General features: G+C 41.9%; 1 protein-coding gene across 1 annotated transcript in view; it reads left to right on the forward strand.

Moving 5' to 3' along the window:
- The window catches only part of ALG14 (ALG14 UDP-N-acetylglucosaminyltransferase subunit), a 98233-nt gene extending 96467 nt beyond the window's left edge, over nucleotides 1–1766 (forward strand). Inside the window, exon 4 of the mRNA XM_019957019.2 lies at nucleotides 1329–1766. Within this exon, the coding sequence (XP_019812578.2) occupies nucleotides 1329–1559 (231 nt within the window). The 3' untranslated portion in view covers nucleotides 1560–1766. The remainder of the gene's footprint in view (nucleotides 1–1328) is intronic.
- The last annotated feature ends 17223 nt before the right edge of the window (nucleotides 1767–18989 follow it).

The following is an 18989-nucleotide window of genomic DNA, read 5'->3' on the forward strand; positions in this document are numbered from 1 at the left end:
CCAGTATTCTTGCCTGAAAAATCCCAAGAACAGAGGAGTCTTGCCTGAAAAATCCCAAGAACAGAGGAGTCTAGCAGGCTACAGTCCATGGGGTTGCAAATGTCTAATAATAAGTTTTGCGGACCTTGTGCTGAAGTGCTTGTGTGACATCATAGGCTATGCCTAGTAAGTGTGTGTTGACACACAGATCTTCTGTTTTATGATTTTTGGAGTAAAAAATGTTTAATTAGGTTTTACTAGTTCAGTCAACATGAACATATGATTAACATGTGCAAAATGTTTTAAAAATAATAATAAATGATCTTGGTGGCTCAGTGGTAAAGAATCTGCCTGCCGATGCAGGAAACACAGGAGGTTTGATTCCCCGGGTTGGGAAGATCACCTGGCGAAGGAAATGGCAGACCACTGCAGTATTCTTGCCTGGAAAATCCTATGAATAGAGGAGCCTGGTGGGCTACAGTCCTTGGGGTCACAAAGAGTCGGACACAACTTAGCATCTAAGCAACAAACAATGAACTTACCAACAGTTCTGTGTAATAGGTTTCCTCTCATTTTCTTAAAAAACCTATAAAAATTCTTTGCAGTTACTCTATGAGTTAAATTCAGCAACTAAATTATTTTTAACCAGTGGCTTTCTATAAAAAAAAAAAAAAAAGATTAGCAGAATTCAAAGCATTAAAAGGCTCTGGATTACAAGTGTGGATTGAATTCTCTTGAGGGAAAACCTCATTCATTTGGTAGCCTTCTCTCAAATATCCCCCTTTTTTGGGGTGTTTTTTTTTTTTTTTGGATTGAAATACAGTGATTCCACCTCCAACAAAAATGTTCTACATAATTTGGTCATTTAAAGATGTTTTCTCCTATATCTTTCATGTCAGTCCTCCAACTATCATAAAGATTGCTTTAAAAAAAATCAACACAAACAAGTCAGCACATTAGAAAACAGTGAATCACAGCTGGTTTCCATATATTTAATGTTCAAGATCCACAAAGCAGTCAGAAGAGCAACACACACGCATCCCGTGGGTGCTGGCCGAACACCGGGCACTGTGTACATGCATCCCTTAGCACAAAGCCGGCCACCCAGGTGCAGAGAAGTGCAGTCATTTTCCCCAGGGCACGCAGATGATAAGCAGGGGAGCCAACAGCACCGCCCCACTTGGCTCCCAAGCACATGAGTTTGCTGCAGACTGGATCTTAACAGGGAATCACTCAAAACTTGGAATTAAAAAAAAAGTCTCTAAGATTAGAATGTTTTTATTTTAAATGCCTCACTTAGAGTAGTATCCTGTGTTTTTATTTGACCTTCAACTTTTTTTTTTTCCAAGGTGTTGTGTAACGGACCAGGAACATGTGTTCCTATCTGTATATCTGCCCTTCTCCTTGGAATACTGGGAATAAAGAAAGTGATCATTGTCTACGTTGAGAGCATCTGCCGAGTGGAACATTTATCCCTGTCCGGAAAGATTCTGTTTCACCTCTCCGATTACTTCATTGTTCAGTGGCCAACTCTTAAGGAGAAGTATCCCAAATCTGTGTACCTCGGGCGAATTGTTTGACCTACGACAACTTACTTCTTTAGAATTTTGCTAGCCACAGTGTTTACTGTAAATGGGGAACAAAAAAACTACATGTTTTTTATTAAAAAGCTTTTGAAAATCCTGAGAATTATTGGTGGTCAAGAGTAAAGAAATGTGTCAGTAACCCAGTGAGGAAACTGAGGTTCCTCTTATAAAACAAACATTAATAAAACTATTAAGTATGTATGTCTCTGTGCTCCAAATTTCCTTTCTATGTAAAAGTATTTATCGCTGCCTGCAAATTATCTCCTGACTTGTTTTACTTAATATTTTTTCTAGGGCTAAATATAGAATTTGTATGATTAGCCACATTTCCTGTTCTATAGGTTTTTTGTTTATTTTTTTGTTTTTTTTTTTTTACAGTATTCTGCATTATATAAAGAAAAATATTTCTTAGTTTTTGTTCAGACACAACAGGCTTTATTTCCTGTATGGAAACAGAGAGGTCCCTGGTGAATCCTTTCAGCATAAAGGAAGCAGTTATATTAAATTGGCTTCATGACAATTTGCACTCCACAGGCTTCCAGAACTGAGCGCATAAACCAGTATCTTTTTTTATTCTTCAGTTTTGCTTTGTGAGTAGTTGGCCTCAATCCAGAATATCTTTTAAAAATCTTTTGTTTGTTAAAATAAATGGAAAAGTGACTACTGTCATAGGAGTAAGAACATGTTTCTGTTTATCATGGCCGAACTCTCAAAACACTTTTTTTTAGCATTTTAGTAAATTCACCATTTCATGGCTATATTTGTCTCTGGCATTTTAAGATGTGTAGGCTCAGTAAAGTGTGTATTTACTTAACATTTAGGTGAGTGGTTGTTGAATGCCAGGTATTCTTCTAAGCACTTTTCAAATAGTAACTGATTTAACTCTAATAACAACTCTTTGAGGTAGGGCCTGTTTTTATCCCCATTTTACAGATGACTTTCCAGAATCACATGACTGGTAAGTGCCAATGTAGGAATTCAAGCTCAGGCTTAATAACAGAGCCAGTTGAGGGCCCCATAGTTAGGAGGGCCCCTCACTTGGTTTAATACTCTGCTGTCTTCCTCTTGAATTCTTCACATATTATGAACAAGAGGCTCTAATTGTATTTTGCATTGGACCTCGCAGGTTGTTTAGCTGGCCCAGCTTGAGAATCTCTTCTCCTAAACAGCCATGTCAACTTTAACAGAAGTACAACACCCAGTGCAGGGCCTGGCCTGGCGGGTCTGCAATAAACAGGAATTCCATTCCCCTCCTTGCTACTTTAACAAGGCAACAGACAATGAGAAGACCTTTTGTGATGTTTGTTAATTTTTTTTTCCTCTTAAATCTTTTTTATAAGTATGATATAAAGCTAATAAAAATATATAAATTAAAAAAGAAATTGAGTTTTGGAGAAAAGAGTGATCACCCAAGATGACCTACAGTTAAAACACTGAGGCTACTCTAGTCTTTCTTGTACTTTTAGAAAATCTCCTTCTCTGAAGTCCAGTAGGCTCATCTGTCACCAGTACCTTTTCCTGGGTTTTGGGCTGGAGAAGCACATGGCAGAAGACACTCAGAACAGAAAAAGTACCTTGCTGTCTGGATTTGGTGGCTATGGGATAGCCAAGCGCTAGTTCATTGCGCTTTGACTTTAATTCTCAAACCTCAGGCACTGGCTCCGTGTCACCTGACGTAAAGGTCTGAAATACCAGACAATGTATTTGTGTGGTTCAACCAGGAGTGGAAATGAAGTGAGCCTCTATTTTTCTAGGGAGAAAGTGATTTTTTTAGGGACAGTAGCACATACATTTTATGTGTCTTTGAGTTTGTTCATAAGTGCCACTGGGTGAATAGTTGCTCAGTGAAATTGGATTGTGTTCAGTGCATTTAATGCCTGTCTGTGCTCCAGAGCAACTGCCCCGGGGGCCCCACAGCTAGGCCTGATGACTTGGCTCCTGCACAGGCTTAGGCCATGGAGAATTGTAGTAAAGAGACCATGATTTTTTCCAGAAACATATGTCCCAGATGTTTTGCAGAGCCTTAACTTAGACAGTGGTTAGTCTGGAATGTCAGAGAAAGAATCTTATGTATATCACTAAAAGTTTAGAAATATCTGCAGGGCCTGGGGCTGCTGTGCACACATTCAGACCCTGGCTGAGCCACACAGGATCACGCCTTCCTGTTCAGTTCCAGATTATTTGGTAAACAAATTCATGTTCCCCTGTGCCTTATTGTTATGACTAATTCAAATCCTCAAGATCACACTTTAGCAAAAGAGGCTGATTTGAGGTTGCAGTAGAGGCCATTCTGCTGTGCATTTCTGTGGTGTAAAGAAAGCTAGTGCTCTACTCTCGATTCAAACTGAAGAAATCAGTAGCTAGCTTGTCTTTTCCAATTTCTCTTGAAACACTTGGGAATGCAGCTCTTACTGGTAGAGACTGCTCATGAGAAATTAGTTGTATCAGTCTTTAAATGAGGCAGGCAAACCACACATCCTGCCCACACCTACTTCCCTGGAAGATTTTATCTACAGTTCAGCTGTCCTGAAGGGTCTCAGCAGCTTGCCAGGTCAAAACCAAACTGTTTCAGAGAGGGCTTCCAAGAGTCATCACAGGAAGCTTGTGCTGGAACGAAGAGTGCTATGATACCATGTCAACAAGAGGAATGTTGTACAGTTTTAAACTGAAAAGCAAGAGTTCCTTGCTAGAAGGGAGCTGGCCTAAGCGTCCCCTTACAAAAACAACTTCAAACATACTCTGATTGCCTTTACCAGAAGAGATTAACATTGGAAAATGTACCACCCCGTACTGTGCAGCTCCCTGCCTGGAATCATGCTTCATATCTTCTAAAAATCCCCAGCTCACCGAAAAGAGTTTGGTAGCAAGTTCTTTTACATGAAGCGTCTTTTATCCACTTTAATGTCATTTGCGCATGTGTGCTAAGTTGATTTAGTCATGTCCGACTCTTTTCGACCCTATGAACTGTAGCTCGCCAGGCTCCTCTGTCCAAGGGATTTTCCAGGCAAGAATACTGGAGTGGGTTGTGATGAGCCTGCTTCTGTAAGTCTCAACAGCCCAGCACTCTAAAGCAAAGTTGTGTTCTTGTTGCCACTCACTTTAAACACGGATTTGACATGTCTCCTTTTCCCTCCAGAGTGATCACCAATGCCAGGCTCTGCTATCTCACTCAAACAGCAAACTGAAGTAATTTTTGTTTTGTTACTCTTTAAGCCACATATAATAGATTGCCTTAAAAAAAAAAAAATAGCCTCAGAATTTTCTCTTGTCTTTTCATTCTCCTGTCCTTGTCGTCTGATTTTACCCATCAATTCTGCCTTTGAACTAGTTCTTATCTAGCTTCCTTTTTAGTCCCATGGTCACAACTCAGCTAACTCTTTAACATAAATTTCTTGTTATGTTAGCACATTTGTTGAGGAACTGAGGCATAAAGAGATTAAGTAACTTATCTAAGATTGTGTAACTAGAAAGGAGCAGAGCTGGCATTTGAACCAAGGTTCACTAGCTCCAGCCAGACTTACTTGAACAGCTGTGTTAGGTTTGAAATATGAAAAGTGCTAAAAAGTAGACCAACAGGATGCTGTGATGGGAATACAGTGCTGGGTGCTGTAAAGAGGAAAATCAGGAAAGGATTCTCTAAGGGTCACTTTAGATGAGATTTGAGGCCGAGTGCCTGATGTATTTGTCCTCTTCCCACTTCCCATATTATCTCCCCTGTTACCCATAGCCTGGTTTCAGCAACTTCTCTACACACTTCTTTTTTATATATACATACAATTTTATTTGTTTATTGGCTGCACTGGGTCATTGTTGCTGCTCAGGCTTTACTCTAGTTGAGATACACAGGCTTCTCATTGCAGTGGCTTCTCATTGCGAAACATGGGCTCTAGGCTTGCGGGCTTCAGTAGTTGCGGCTCCCGGGCTCTAGAGCACAAGCTCGGTGATTGTGGCCCATGCGCTTAGTTGCTCCACGGCTTGTGGGATCTTGCCGCATCAGGGATAGAACTCATGTCCCCTGGATTGGCAGGCAGATTCTTAACCACTGAGCCACCAGGGAAGCCCCTCTGCACACTCTGTGTCCTAGCCGCACACACACAGTTAAAGCTGATTACACACCACCAGATTGCAATACCTTGTGCTTGTAAACACGTGTGAAGGGAAGACACCAGTGCTTTTGCTAATTATTTCTTTATGTTTGTCTTACTTGAGGGACTATACCTCATATTATTGTGTCCTTGCTTCATTCTTGGTCATACCTACCACAGCTCAGGACAGAATGTAGCCATGAGGTAAGTACATAAATTTTAGACTTTGTCTAGACCTACTTCTAGTTCCATTTCATCTGGATCAGTACTTCTCAAGCTTTTTGGTCTCAAGACCTCATTAAAAACTGTTGAAAGATCCCAATGAACTTCTGTTTACATGGGCTATATTTGTCAATATTTACCACATTAGAAATTAAACCAGAATTTTTTTAAACATAAGAATAGACAAGTATATATACTTTGCATTATCCGTCAGAGCGATGATATCAACACACATCATTGTAGCATTTACAAAACTATAAAATAATGAAAGAATGTGCAGGGAAAAGGCAAATAACATTTCGATACGTCTTATGACAATGTTTTGACCTCGTGTTCTCATTTGAGAGCTGATCTTTATAACAGCACGCCAGTGAATTCACCTCCTCTAGCAGCCTTTCATCAGTCTGTGCTCTGCCTACTAGTTTTCTATTGCTGTGTAACAAAACTGCTGCAAAGTTACAGGCTTCGAATAATACTATCTCGCAGCTCTGGCTTAGAAATCCATGCAGGACTTAACTGATTCTCTACACAGGGTCTCACAAGGCTGTAATCCAGGTGACAGCCAGGACTGGGCTCTGATCTAAACCTCTGGATCTTCCAAAGTTATTCAGGGTATTGCTGGCTGAATTCATTTCCTTGCAGTTGTAGGACTCATGGTGACCTGTTTCTTTTTCTTTGGTGGGTAGGTGGGCGGTTTGCTGTGTGGCATATGGGATCTTAGTTCCTCAACCAGGGATTGGAATCTTAACCACCGGGCTGCCGGGAAGTCCCGGATGGTGATCTGTTTCGTACAGGCTAGCAGGAGAGTCTCTATTGCTGCTTGTCTCTTTTAAGGACTCACATGGCTGTGTCAGACACACCTAGGGTAATCTCCCTTTTAATTAACTCAGGGTCAGCTGATTAGGGACCATAATAATATCCAAAAAATCCCTTTTGCCATATTAATAATGTCATCAGGAGATTAATAGCCCGTGATATTCACAGGTCCCACTCCTATGTGGGGGCTTCCCTGATGACTCAGTGGAAAAGAATGTGCCTGCCAATGCAGGAGATGTGGGTTCAGTCTCTAGACTGGGAAGATCCTCTGGAGAAGGAAATGGCAACCCACTTCAGGATTCTTGCCTGGAAAATCCCATGGACAAGGGAATCTGGCGGGCTATAGTCCATAGGGTCTCAAAAGAGTCAGACACAACTTAGTGACTAAACAACAACAACTCCTACTTCAAGATAGGGGATCATAGAGGGTGTGGGCATCATGGGGTAGAATTCTATGCCAGCTTAGAATTCTGCCAGTTATAATCTGCCTGGTGATTTTGTTTTGTTTTGGGAAAAAAAAAATTTTTTTTAAACTTTTACTTAGGTCACCAAACTCCTGCATTAGCATCCAAGTTCTCTAGCCTTTTTTTTTTTAATATGAGAAATTCGTGTCTTCCAAACCTCATCCCTTTTCTAGCAAGTTGTTCTGTGCCTCACTTTGTTTACTTGTCAAATAGGCATAATAATGGCACCTACTTTTAGAGCTGTGAGCATTAAACTAGAAGATACATGTAATGCCTTTAGCACAGAGCCTAACACACAGAAAGCCCTATGCAACCTGATGTCTCCAGGCGACCAAGGTAGCTCCCTTGGTATGTCATGTCCTGGAGGTAGGTTGTCCTTAAACTAAGCACAGCAACCACTTCCTGCCCTCTAGGATGGCCTTTATCAAACAAAGCAGAAAATAACAAGTGTTGCCAAGAATGTGGAGGAACTAAACCCTCACATTGCTGGTGGGAATGGAGAATGGTTCAGCAGCTGTGGAAAGCAGTTTGGCAGTTTCTCAAAGAATTAAAGTTACTGTATGATCCAGCAATTCCACTCTGAGGTATATACCCCCAGAGAATTGAAAACACATGTTCGCACAAAAACCTGTACACAAACATTCATACCAGCATTATTCACAATAGTCAAAAGGTGAAAACAACTCAGACATCCACCAACAAATGGATGGATTAGCAAAAGTGGTATATCTGTACCATGAAATATCATTCAGTCACAAAAGGGATGAAGTACTAATTCATAACATGCTAAGCATGGATGAATGAACCTGGAGGACATGCTAAGGGAAACAAGCCAATCCTAAAAACCCACATATTGTATGATTCTGTGTATATGAACTGTGCAGAATAGGCAAATCCATTGAGAATAAGTAGATTCATTGTTTCCAAGGGGCTGTGCTGTGCTAAGTCGCTTCAGTCGTGTCCAACTCTTTGCAACCCTCGTAGACTGTATCTGCCAGGCTCCTCTGTCCATGGGATTCTCCAGGCAAGAATACTGGAGTGGGTTGCCATACCCTCCTTCAGAGGATCTTCCCCACCCAGGGATGGAACCCATGTCTCTTACATCTCTCCTGCATTGGCAGTGGGTTCCACTAGTGCCACCTGGGAAGTCCAAGGGGCTGTGGAAGGAGGCAATGAGGGTAACTTTAAGCAGATATGGGATTTCTTTTGTTTTGAGTGGTGATTAGATGGTGGTAATGGTTTGTACAACTCTGAACATACAAACCCACTGAGTTGTATGCTTTAAATGGATGTACCTTATGGCATATGAATTATTTCTCAATGAAAAACACTGTCAATAGTCACAGAATCTGTCTGTGGATATTTGTGGGTGTGTATACATATTGAAAAGCAGAGACATTACTTTGCCAACAAAGGTCCGTCTAGTCAAGGCCATGGTTTTTCCAGTGGTCATGTATGGATGTGAGAGTTGGACTGTGAAGAAGGCTGAGCACCGAAGAATTGATGCTTTTGAACTGTGGTGTTGGAGAAGACTCTTGAGAGTCCCTTGGACTGCAAGGAGATCCAACCAGTCCATTCTGAAGGAGATCAGCCCTGGGATTTCTTTGGAAGGAATGCTGCTAAAGCTGAAACTCCAGTACTTTGGCCACCTCATGCGAAGGGTTGATTCACTGGAAAAGACTCTGATGCTGGGAGGGATTGGGGGCAGGAGGAGAAGGGGACAACAGAGGATGAGATGGCTGGATGGCATCACTGACTCGATGGATGTGAGTCTGAGTGAACTCCGGGAGTTGGTGATGGACAGGGAGGCCTGGCGTGCTGTGATTCATGGGGTCGCAAAGAGTTGGACACGACTGAGCAACTGAACTGAACTGAACTGAACTGATACAGATGAAGAAAGACAAAACAGAAAACTAAGCACAGCAGCCAGGAAGCAGCTACAGGGAGCGTTTTTGTTTACTGTGATTCCATCTCTGCCCACAGGCAGAGACTGAACAAAGACTGAAGGTGCTGGGGACAAAGCACGGCTATTGGGGAAGAGCTGAGTAAGAACAGGATGAAAAGAGCCAGTGAGGGGTTAGGGGGCCTGGCAGGAGAAGATGGCCTCGGTGCACACTAAGTCCCTCCCCCACCTCCTCCCTAAAGGGCCTCACCCCAGACGACTGAGGTGAATTGTATTTTCCAAAGTTGGCCAGCCACGTGCTCTGCAGTATGCCTTGGCCGCTTCCCGACGCGGGAATGGAGTCTGGCTGCTCTTCCCCAGATCTAAACATGGCCATCAGAATGCAGTGAGAGTGGGAAGTGACATACATTTTAACTCAGACTCTCCCCGGGGGCATCCCCAGACCATGAGAAGCCAAAGGCTCCCGGAGAGGCCAGGTTGTAGGTGTTGCGGTTCAGTCAGCTGAGCACAGGCTTGGGGTCATCTCCATACAGATGCTGGACATGTGACGGGAGAAGCCTCCAGATGACTCCAGCCCCACCATCTGAGTCACTCCCAGCCTTTTTAGTCCTCCCAGTCCTCCCACCTCGGAGCAGAGAAAAGGTCTCCCTCCGCTCCCATTGAGTTTCTGACCCAGAGTGTCCATGCGCAGAATTAAATGGGTGCTGTTTTCTGCCACTAAGTTTTGGAGGAGTTCATTTCAAAGTGATGGGTAATTAGAACAATAACTTTTCAGAAGGAGCCAATCCCTCCGAAGTTTGGTTACTTTGGCTTAATATTAGGAGAGGAAACGATTTCTCCCTCCAAGGCAAAAGGAATAAAATGTATTTCTACACCATGAATAGGAAAAGGCTTTTTTTTCTCTCTTCTCCTTGCTCCTTGGCCTGCATGTAGCAGTGAAACAGAAACCAGTGAATTCTTTTAAATCTTTTAACCATATGCAGATGAATAAGCAAATGCTTGGACTTGGTTCCTAATCTCTTTTCCTTTCCTGTGTAACTGATGGGGTTTTTTTTTTTTCCACTCTAATAAACTTTAGTATTTAAACAGAAGTCATGTGTCACATGTATGACGATTAGTGGCAAGAATGTAGAAAAAGAGATAGCTGCAGAGCACGAAGCCTTAATTAATAGCCAAGCCATTCAACTGAAAATAAGAACAATGTTTCTGGCAGGGAAATGTGAACTTGGCCTCCTTTTTCTTCCCTCAGTCTTCTTGGGATAATTATTTAAAATTCAATGATTATAAAGAAAACTTTTCAAAGTTTTCATTCAAGTGCCAGTGCTTGAATTTCAGTAATCTTTCAGTGACATCAAATAGACCCACCCTTCCCATTTCTGGATCTTCCTGTGAATTGCCAAACCCCAGAATTTGCACACTGAGACTTGTGCAGAAATCAAACAGAAGGGAAGGCAACAGTGGCAGGAGGCATGGAGTCTGGAATGATAGTCTTCTCCTCTCTCAGAAAAAGGGAAAAGAAGTTTCATTCTTCAAAGAAAACAGAAAGAAAACAAGACTTTTATGGAAATACCATATACAGAGTTGGCAGAAATTCAGCAGGGAATAAAAAGTATCCAAAATGTTTCCTTGTTCAGTTCCAGCCCAGCAGCCAAATTATAGGGGCTCCATTTTCAAGCTGATTTCCTCCGAGTTATCTGGACCTGTGACCAAGCAAGCCCTCTAGAATGGCCCAAGCTTTGGTCCATTGATTCCCCAGCTGAACAAGCTAAGTCTAAAGATGGAGAGAGAGCTTAAAATTCATCAAAATCTTATAGAAAAGCTGAAAAGTTTTAGAAAAAGTTACAGAAAAGTTTATGACTGATATGGTAAAAGTCTGATATTTGACAGCCATTCCAAAGAACAAAATAATGCCGTTTGCTGTAACATGGGTGGACCCATCCCCAAGACCATCCCCAAGAAAAAGGCAGAAAGGCAAAAAGGCCAAGTGTTGTCTGAGGAGGCTTTACAAATAGCTGTGTAAAGAGAGGCGAAAGGCAAAGGATAAACGGAAGATACACCTATTTCAATGCAGAGTTCCAAAGAATAGCAAGGAGAGATAAGAAACCTTCCTCAGTGATCAGTGCAAAGAAATAGAGGAAAACAATAGAATGGGAAAGACTAGAGATCTCTTTAAGAAAATTAGAGATACCAAGGGAACATTTCATACAAAGATGGACTCAATAAAGGACAGAAATGGTAGGGACCTAACAGAAGCAGAAGATACTAAGAAGAGGTGGCAAGAATGCACAGAAGAACCATACGAAAAAGATCATGACCCAGATAGTCACGATGGTGTGATCACTGACCTAGAGCCAGACATCCTGGAATGTGAAGTCAAGCGGGCCTTAGGACGCATCACTATGAACAAAGCTAGTGGAGGTGATGGAATTCCATTGGAGCTATTTCAAATCCTGAAAGATGATGCTGTGAAAGTGCTACACTCAATATGCCAGCAAATTTGGAAAACTCAGCAGTGGCCACAGGACTGGAAAAGGTCAGTTTTCATTCCAATCCCAAAGAAAGACAATGCCAAAGGATGCTCAAACTACCGCACAATTGCACTCATCTCACACGCTAGTAAAGAATTGCTCAAAATTCTGCAAGCCAGGCTTCAACAGTTCATGAACCATGAACTTCCAGATGTTCAAGCTGGATCTAGAAAAGGCAGAGCAACCAGAGATCAAATTGCCAACGTACATTGGATCATCGAAAAAGTGAGAGTTCCAAAAAAACATCTATTTCTACTTTATTGACTATGCCAAAGCCTTTGACTGTGTGGATCACAATAAACTGTGGAAAATTATGAAAGAGATGGGAATACCAGACCACATGACCTGCCTCCTGAGAAATCTGTATGCAGGTCAGGAAGCAACAGTTAGAACTGGACATGGAACAACAGACTGGTTCCAAATAGGAAAAGGAGTACATCAAGGCTGTATATTGTCTTATTAAACTTATATGCAGAGTGCATCATGAGAAATGCTGGACTGGAGGAAGCACAAGCTGGAATCAAGATTGCCGGGAGAAATATCAATAACCTCAGATATGCAGATGACACCACCCTGATGGCAGAAAGCAAAGAAGAACTAAAGAGCCTCTTGATGAAAGTGAAAGAGGAGAGTGGAAAAGTTGGCTTAAAGTTCAACATTCAGGAAACTAAGATCATGGTATCTGGTCCCATCACTTCATGGCAAGTAGATGGGGAAACAATGGAAACAGTGACAGACTTTATTTTGGAGGGCTCCAAAATCACTGCAAATGGTGACTGCAGCCATGAAATTAAAAGACACTTAGCCCTTGGAAGGAAAGTTATGACCAACCTAGATAGCATATTAAAAAGCAGAGACATTACTTTGCCAACAAAGGTCCATCTAGTCAAAGCTGTGATTTTTTCAGTGGTCATGTATGGATGTGAGAGTTGGACTGTGAAGAAAGCTGAGCAGCAAAGAATTGATTCTTTTAAACTGTGGTGTTGGAGAAGACTCTTGAGAGTCCCTTGGACTACAAGGAGATCCAACCAGTCCATCCTAAAGGAAATCAGTCCTGAATATTCATTGGAAGGAGTGATGCTGAAGCTGAAACTCCAATACTTTGGCCACCTGACGTGAAGAACTGACACATTTGAAAAGAACATGAGTGAGTGAGTGAAGTGAGTGAAGTTACTCAGTCATGTCCGACTCTTTGCGACCCCATAGACTGTAGCCTACCAGATTCTTCCATCCATGGGATTTTCCAAGCAAGAATACTGGAGTGGGTTGCCATTTCCTTCTCCAGGAGATCCTCCCGACCCAGGGATTGAACCCTGGTCTCCCGCATTGTAAGCAGACGCTTTACCATCTGAGCCCCCAGGAAAAGACCATGATGCTGGGAAAATTGAAGGCAGGAGGAGAAGAGGACAACAGAGGATGAGATGGTTGGATGGCATCACCGACTCAATGGACATGAGTTTGAGTGAACTCCGGGAGTTGGTGATGGACAAGGAGGCCTAGCCTGCTGCACTCCATGGGGTCGCAAAGAGTCAGACATGACTGAGCAAGTGAACTGAACTGAACTGGATGGACCCAGAGATTACCATACTGAGTGAAGTAAGTCAGACAGAGAAAGACAAATACCATATGACGTTGTTTACAAATGAACTTATTTACAAAACAGAAACAGACTCAAAGACTTAGGAAACAAATTTATAGTTATCAATGGGAAAGATGGAGGGCCGGGGTTGGGGGTGGGGGAGGGCAGCAGGGAGAGATAGATAGGGAGTCTAGGGTTGACATCACACAGTGCCCTTTTGAAAATAGGTAAACAGCAAGGACCTACTGTAGAGCACAGGGAACTCTGCTCAATATTCTCTGATAAGCTACCTGGGAAAAGAATTTGAAAAAGAATAGATACATATATCACTGAATCACTTTGCTGTATACCCAAAACTAATACAGCATTGTTAGTCAATTATGCTCCATTATAAAATAAAATTTGTTTAAGTAAAAGGTCTAAGATTTGATTCAAGATTTGTTGCCAGGGTGGGGAAAGAACTCAGGTTTACAGATGAAACAGGCTTAGCCATACATGATCACTGAATATGGGAACGGGACAGTGGGTGGACGGGGCTTTATACCCAACCCTCATCATTTTATTCCCTTTACTTTCATATATCTTTGGGCATTTACATAATTAAAAGTTTTAAAAATACAAACCTTGTAGGAAATCTTCAACTGCTAAAAAAGATAAATGTATTGATTATAGGTAAAATGAAACAAGCTAGGTTTTAAAATGAGAACAAGGAAGGAAATTTACAGGTTACCTTTATTTCATATTTCACTCATGAAAAGAAATTCAGCCTGCAAATCTGTTTCCTGAACCAGAATCAGTTTTTCTGACTTAATGTCCTGGGCCTTTCACTATACTGCTATCGAGGACGGAATGTCACCTTCTTCTTTATCCGTGTAAGGGCTGTGCCCTCTCGTTGTTGAGTAAATATTTGAGGTGTTCCCACATCAACCTGACAAGACCTTCACAGGAGGCTCCCGGCGCTGACTGCCACTAAAGATGTCCCCTTTCTCCAAGGCCACAATCCCTGCCCCCATCCAGAAGACAGCGATAGCACAAGTCACCTCTGTGGACTGGGCATATGACAATTGGTGCAGACCCTCAGGCCTTTGTGAAGGATTGCATCATGGAGCCGAGGAGAGGCAGCTGTGTGGTGAGAGCCTGAGTCAGGCTCTGGCTCCACCACTGTACGTGTGTTTAATCACAGTTAACTGTAGTATGTCTGTTGTTTCCTCACATAACACAAAGGATTTGGGCAAGATCATCCTTGAGATCCCTTCTAACTACAGCACTGCCACCACAAGAGTAATAACAGCAGCTTCCATGATTTATTACATGCTAGCAACATGCTAGCTCCTGCACTAAGCACAGCACACGCAGTGACTCATTTCCTCCTCAGACCCAGGCAACGGAGGCCTCACACTTTGGAGACCCCTCCACTTGCCACCTCCCTCTGTGTGTGAGGCCAGAAGGGTGTGATCACCTGAGCTCACTCTCCCTTCTGAACCAACTCTGGCAGCAAAGGACCCCAGAATTCCTTGCCCCAGTGGCCCAGGGCTACTCCTAGGAGTTGCAGGGTTCTGTTCCTGAGATATGCCCTCCCAGGGTGGCTTCCAGTGGGGAAGAGTGTGGAAGGTTAGGCCCTGCAGGCTGGGGGCAGGACACAGTGCACAAAACTCTTCAGTGGAACCAGGTAGAAAGAGGACAGGGACTACTGTAGCCAGGGGTTAAGACGCACTTCCAATGCAGAAAGTACAGGTTCCATCCTTGGTCAAGAAACTAAGATCCCACATTCCACACCCTGTGGCAAAAAAAAAAGCTTTAAAAAGGAGAGAGTGAAGGACAATGGCAAGGGTGGGTGTTTAAGCTCTTGGCTAGGCTTCTGGCAATGTTAGGGGTGGGAATAAAGAGATTAGTATTATTGTTACCATCTTGATTTTACAGAGGATGAAACTGAGACACAAAAAGCTTGAGTCACTTGCCTGAGGTCACGCAGCTGGTTAGCAGTGGAGCCAGGGTTTCAACTGTTGTCCTCCTGATGCCATGCTCTTCCCTTTCGTGCTGCCATCCAGCAAAACCCGCAGACCCTGCAGATCCCTAGGGCCCTCTTGAGACACAGGAAAGAGACCAAAAAGCTGTGTTCCACCAGATGAGTTGCTTTTCTACCCCCAACTACATTACTGGTGCCAAGTGAGAATGTGGCAGACAGCGGTGGTAAGCCAAGCCTCATCCAAAAAAAAAATTACCATGGGAAGCTGATTCAACAGAAAAATATTTGATACAAGAGTATGACAGTTAATCCTAGGATTTCACTTTTTGTTCTGAACTCCTGACCCACAGCTGCTAGACCAACCACGGAACATCAAGAAGGTACCTTAACTAGATTTTAACCCTGTTAAACAAGTGTTTGGCCAATCAAATAAGCAGGTCTTTGTTGATTTCCTTTCAACTCTAAAACCAGGAAATTACTTCTAATATGTTAAGACCCCCACCTTCCCTCCAAGGACATCCTAAGGCACAGAAATAAAATCTAACCAAACATACTTTCAATGACTATTCAGCATGGAACATCCAGAGAATTATAGGTAATTTGAAAAAAAGCAAATTTCCGAACAAAGCTATAAATATATTCCTATGGTATTTTTAGAAGGCATAATTTGATGTATTTAATGCCAAATGCTCTAATTAGTAATTTCTTGGATATTAAGCACAAATATATAAGGTTGGTATTAATAATAGTAACTAACAGTATTGAGTGTTTATAATGTGCCAAGCATAATCCTTCATTTTTTATACGTTCACTCACTTGATCTTTATTATATCTTCACAGATGAGGAAACTGAAATATAGAGAGAAAGGCAAGCTTAGATTGAGATTATACATAAATGGATTTATTAATGTAGCATTTATAATAGAAGAAAGTTGGAGACACTATTTTTTTTAACTTTTAATTTTTTAGCCATACCATATGGCATGTGGAATCTTAGTTCCCCAAGCAAGGATTGAAACCATGATTCCTGGAGTGGAAGCATGGAGTCTTAACCACCAGACCACCATGGAAGTTCCCAGAAACAATCTAATTGGAAAAATGTAAAAATTAGTAAATTATGATATGTCCAGATAATGAACTATTTGTGCAGTCATTAAACATCTCTTCCTTGAAGAATATTTAATGGCATAGAAAAATGCTTGAAATTCTTTATTAAGTAATTTTTTAAATGATGCAAATAAATATATATTGTGAGCACAATTTGAAAATCTATGTAAATAAATGTAAAGTTTAAGAAGGGATAGAAACATATAAGAGTTTTAAAATGGCTATCTCTGAGTTAAGGAATTATGTATGAAGTCATTCTATAATTTTTAAAACTCTATATTGACTATGTATTACATAATAAAAGAAAATAAGATTTTTTAAAAATGACTGAACTCCTGTGAATCATTAATTCAGCTAGTAGAAAAAAGGGAAACATAATTTCTTCTAAGAAATATCATACCAGTACTGTAACAAATTATAATAGAAATAATTACTTAATAAACATGTGTCTAGGGAATCCCCTGGCAGTCCAGTGGTTCGGACTCCCAAGATTTCACTGCCAAGGGCTCGGGTTCAATCCCTGGTTGGGGAACTAATATCCTGCAAGCTGAGCAGCATGGCCAAAGAAAAACCTGCAATAAACATGTGTCTAATACTTACTGTTTTATGTACAACTTTCACAGCATCTCACTTGATCCCTGCAAAGACACTGAGAGGTAAATAGTCTTGTCTCTGATTTAATAAAGCTCAGAGAGGCTAGGCTGTGCCTTTTCCAAGCCTCCACAAGATAGTACATGGTCATGCCAGGTCTGAAATCTTTGGACGCTCAATCACAGTGCAGCATCTGTGAACACAGGCCCAGTGTGTGGGCAGAGCCAGAAATAGGTTGTACTAACCACGTTCTAATTTCTTTACCATGAAATTGAATAAGTATGGCAGCAGAATGGTAGCAGACGAAGAGAGCCTCACACCACTTCCTGGGAGGGCCTGTTCACGGCCTTTTATGGTCAGTTCATGGAAGGCAGGAATCAATAGATCTGAGTTCAGATCTTATCATTAGTTACGTCTGTGGCCAAATCTTTTGACCTCTCTGGGTCCCTTTTTATTCATCTAGATACGTCACAAATGTAATGAGATTTCCTGGGCCCAGGGACTGTCTTGGCGATCAGGGGCTACATTGTCACCTGCCAAACACCCAAAATATGATTCCAAAGGCTTTGAATGGCAGTGGTGATTTCCACGGGCGATGAGGGGGAGGCGGGTTGCATCACACATCACTAGCAAAACATCTTTACAGTTTCCTTTGAACACTGTTTTCCGCCAATTCCCTCTTCCTCTACCAGCTGCAAAAATTCTCTTTTTATGTTTCCTTTTTACTTTAAAATACATACACAACTCTTTGCCCATTCCTTTCTCAGGCCACGCTCTTCAGGATTTCTCCCTATCCCAGTCTATTCTCATTCATTCAACAAATATTTGTTACATACCTACTACTTCCTAGGACTGTTCTTGTTGCTGGAGGAGACAGCAGCAGACTTTACATTCTATCCCTTTATTAGATGGAGTAATCTAACCTGGTCATAGCTTCTTAAATTTGCATCCAGCCAAAGGCAGCTAGTAGGGGAATAAGAGTATTTAATTATTCAGTACTAATGCTTTTTTGGAAAACTCAGCAGTGGCCACAGGACTGGAAAAGGTCAGTTTTCATTGCAATCCCAAAGAAAGGCAATACCAAAGAATGCTCAAACTACCGCACAATTGCACTCATCTCACATGCTAATAAAGTAATGCTCAAAATTCTCCAAGCCAGGCCTCAACAATATGTGAACCGTGAACTTCCTGATGTTCAAGCTGGTTTTAGAAAAGGCAGAGGAACCAGAGATCAAATTGCCAACATCCGCTGGATCATGGAAAAAGCAAGAGAGTTCCAGAAAAACATCTATCTCTGCTTTATTGACTATGCCAAAGCCTTTGACTGTGTGGATCACAATAAACTGTGGAAAATTCTTCAAGAGCTGGGAATACCAGACCACCTGACCTGCCTCTTGAGAAATTTGTATGCAGGTCAGCAAGCAACAGTTAGAACTGGACACGGAACAACAGACTGGTTCCAAATAGGAAAAGGAGGACGTCAAGGCTGTATATTGTCACCCTGCTTATTTAACTTCTATGCAGAGTACATCATGAGAAATGCTGGACTGGAAGAAGCACAAGCTGGAATCAAGATTCCTGGGAGAAATATCAATAACCTCAGATATGCAGATGACACCACCCTTATGGCAGAAAATGAAGAGGAACTAAAAAGCCTCTTAATGAAGGTGAAAGAGGAAAGTGAAAAAGTTGGCTTAAAGCTCAACATTCAGAAAACTAAGATCATGGCATCCAGTCCCATCACTTCATGGGAAATAGATGGGGAAACAGTGGAAACAGTGTCAGACTTTATTTTGGGGGGCTCCAAAATCACTGCAGATGGTGACTGCAGCCATGAAATTAAAAGACACTTACTCCTTGGAAGGAAAGTTATGACCAACCTAGATAGCACATTCAAAAGCAGAGACATTACTATGCCAACAAAGGTTCATCTAGTTAAGGCTGTGGTTTTTCCAGTGGTCATGTATGGATGTGAGAGTTGGACTGTGAAGAAGGCTGAGCACCGAAGAATTGATGCTTTTGAACTGTGGTGTTGGAGAAGACTCTTGAGAGTCCCTTGGACTGCAAGGAGATCCAACCAGTCCATTCTGAAGGAGATCAGCCCTGGGATTTCTTTGGAAGGAATGATGCTAAAGCTGAAACTCCAGTACTTTGGCCACCTCA

The sequence above is a fragment of the Bos indicus genome, chromosome 3 (genome assembly GCF_029378745.1).
Source record: "Bos indicus isolate NIAB-ARS_2022 breed Sahiwal x Tharparkar chromosome 3, NIAB-ARS_B.indTharparkar_mat_pri_1.0, whole genome shotgun sequence".
In the NCBI taxonomy this organism is placed as follows: domain Eukaryota; kingdom Metazoa; phylum Chordata; class Mammalia; order Artiodactyla; family Bovidae; genus Bos; species Bos indicus.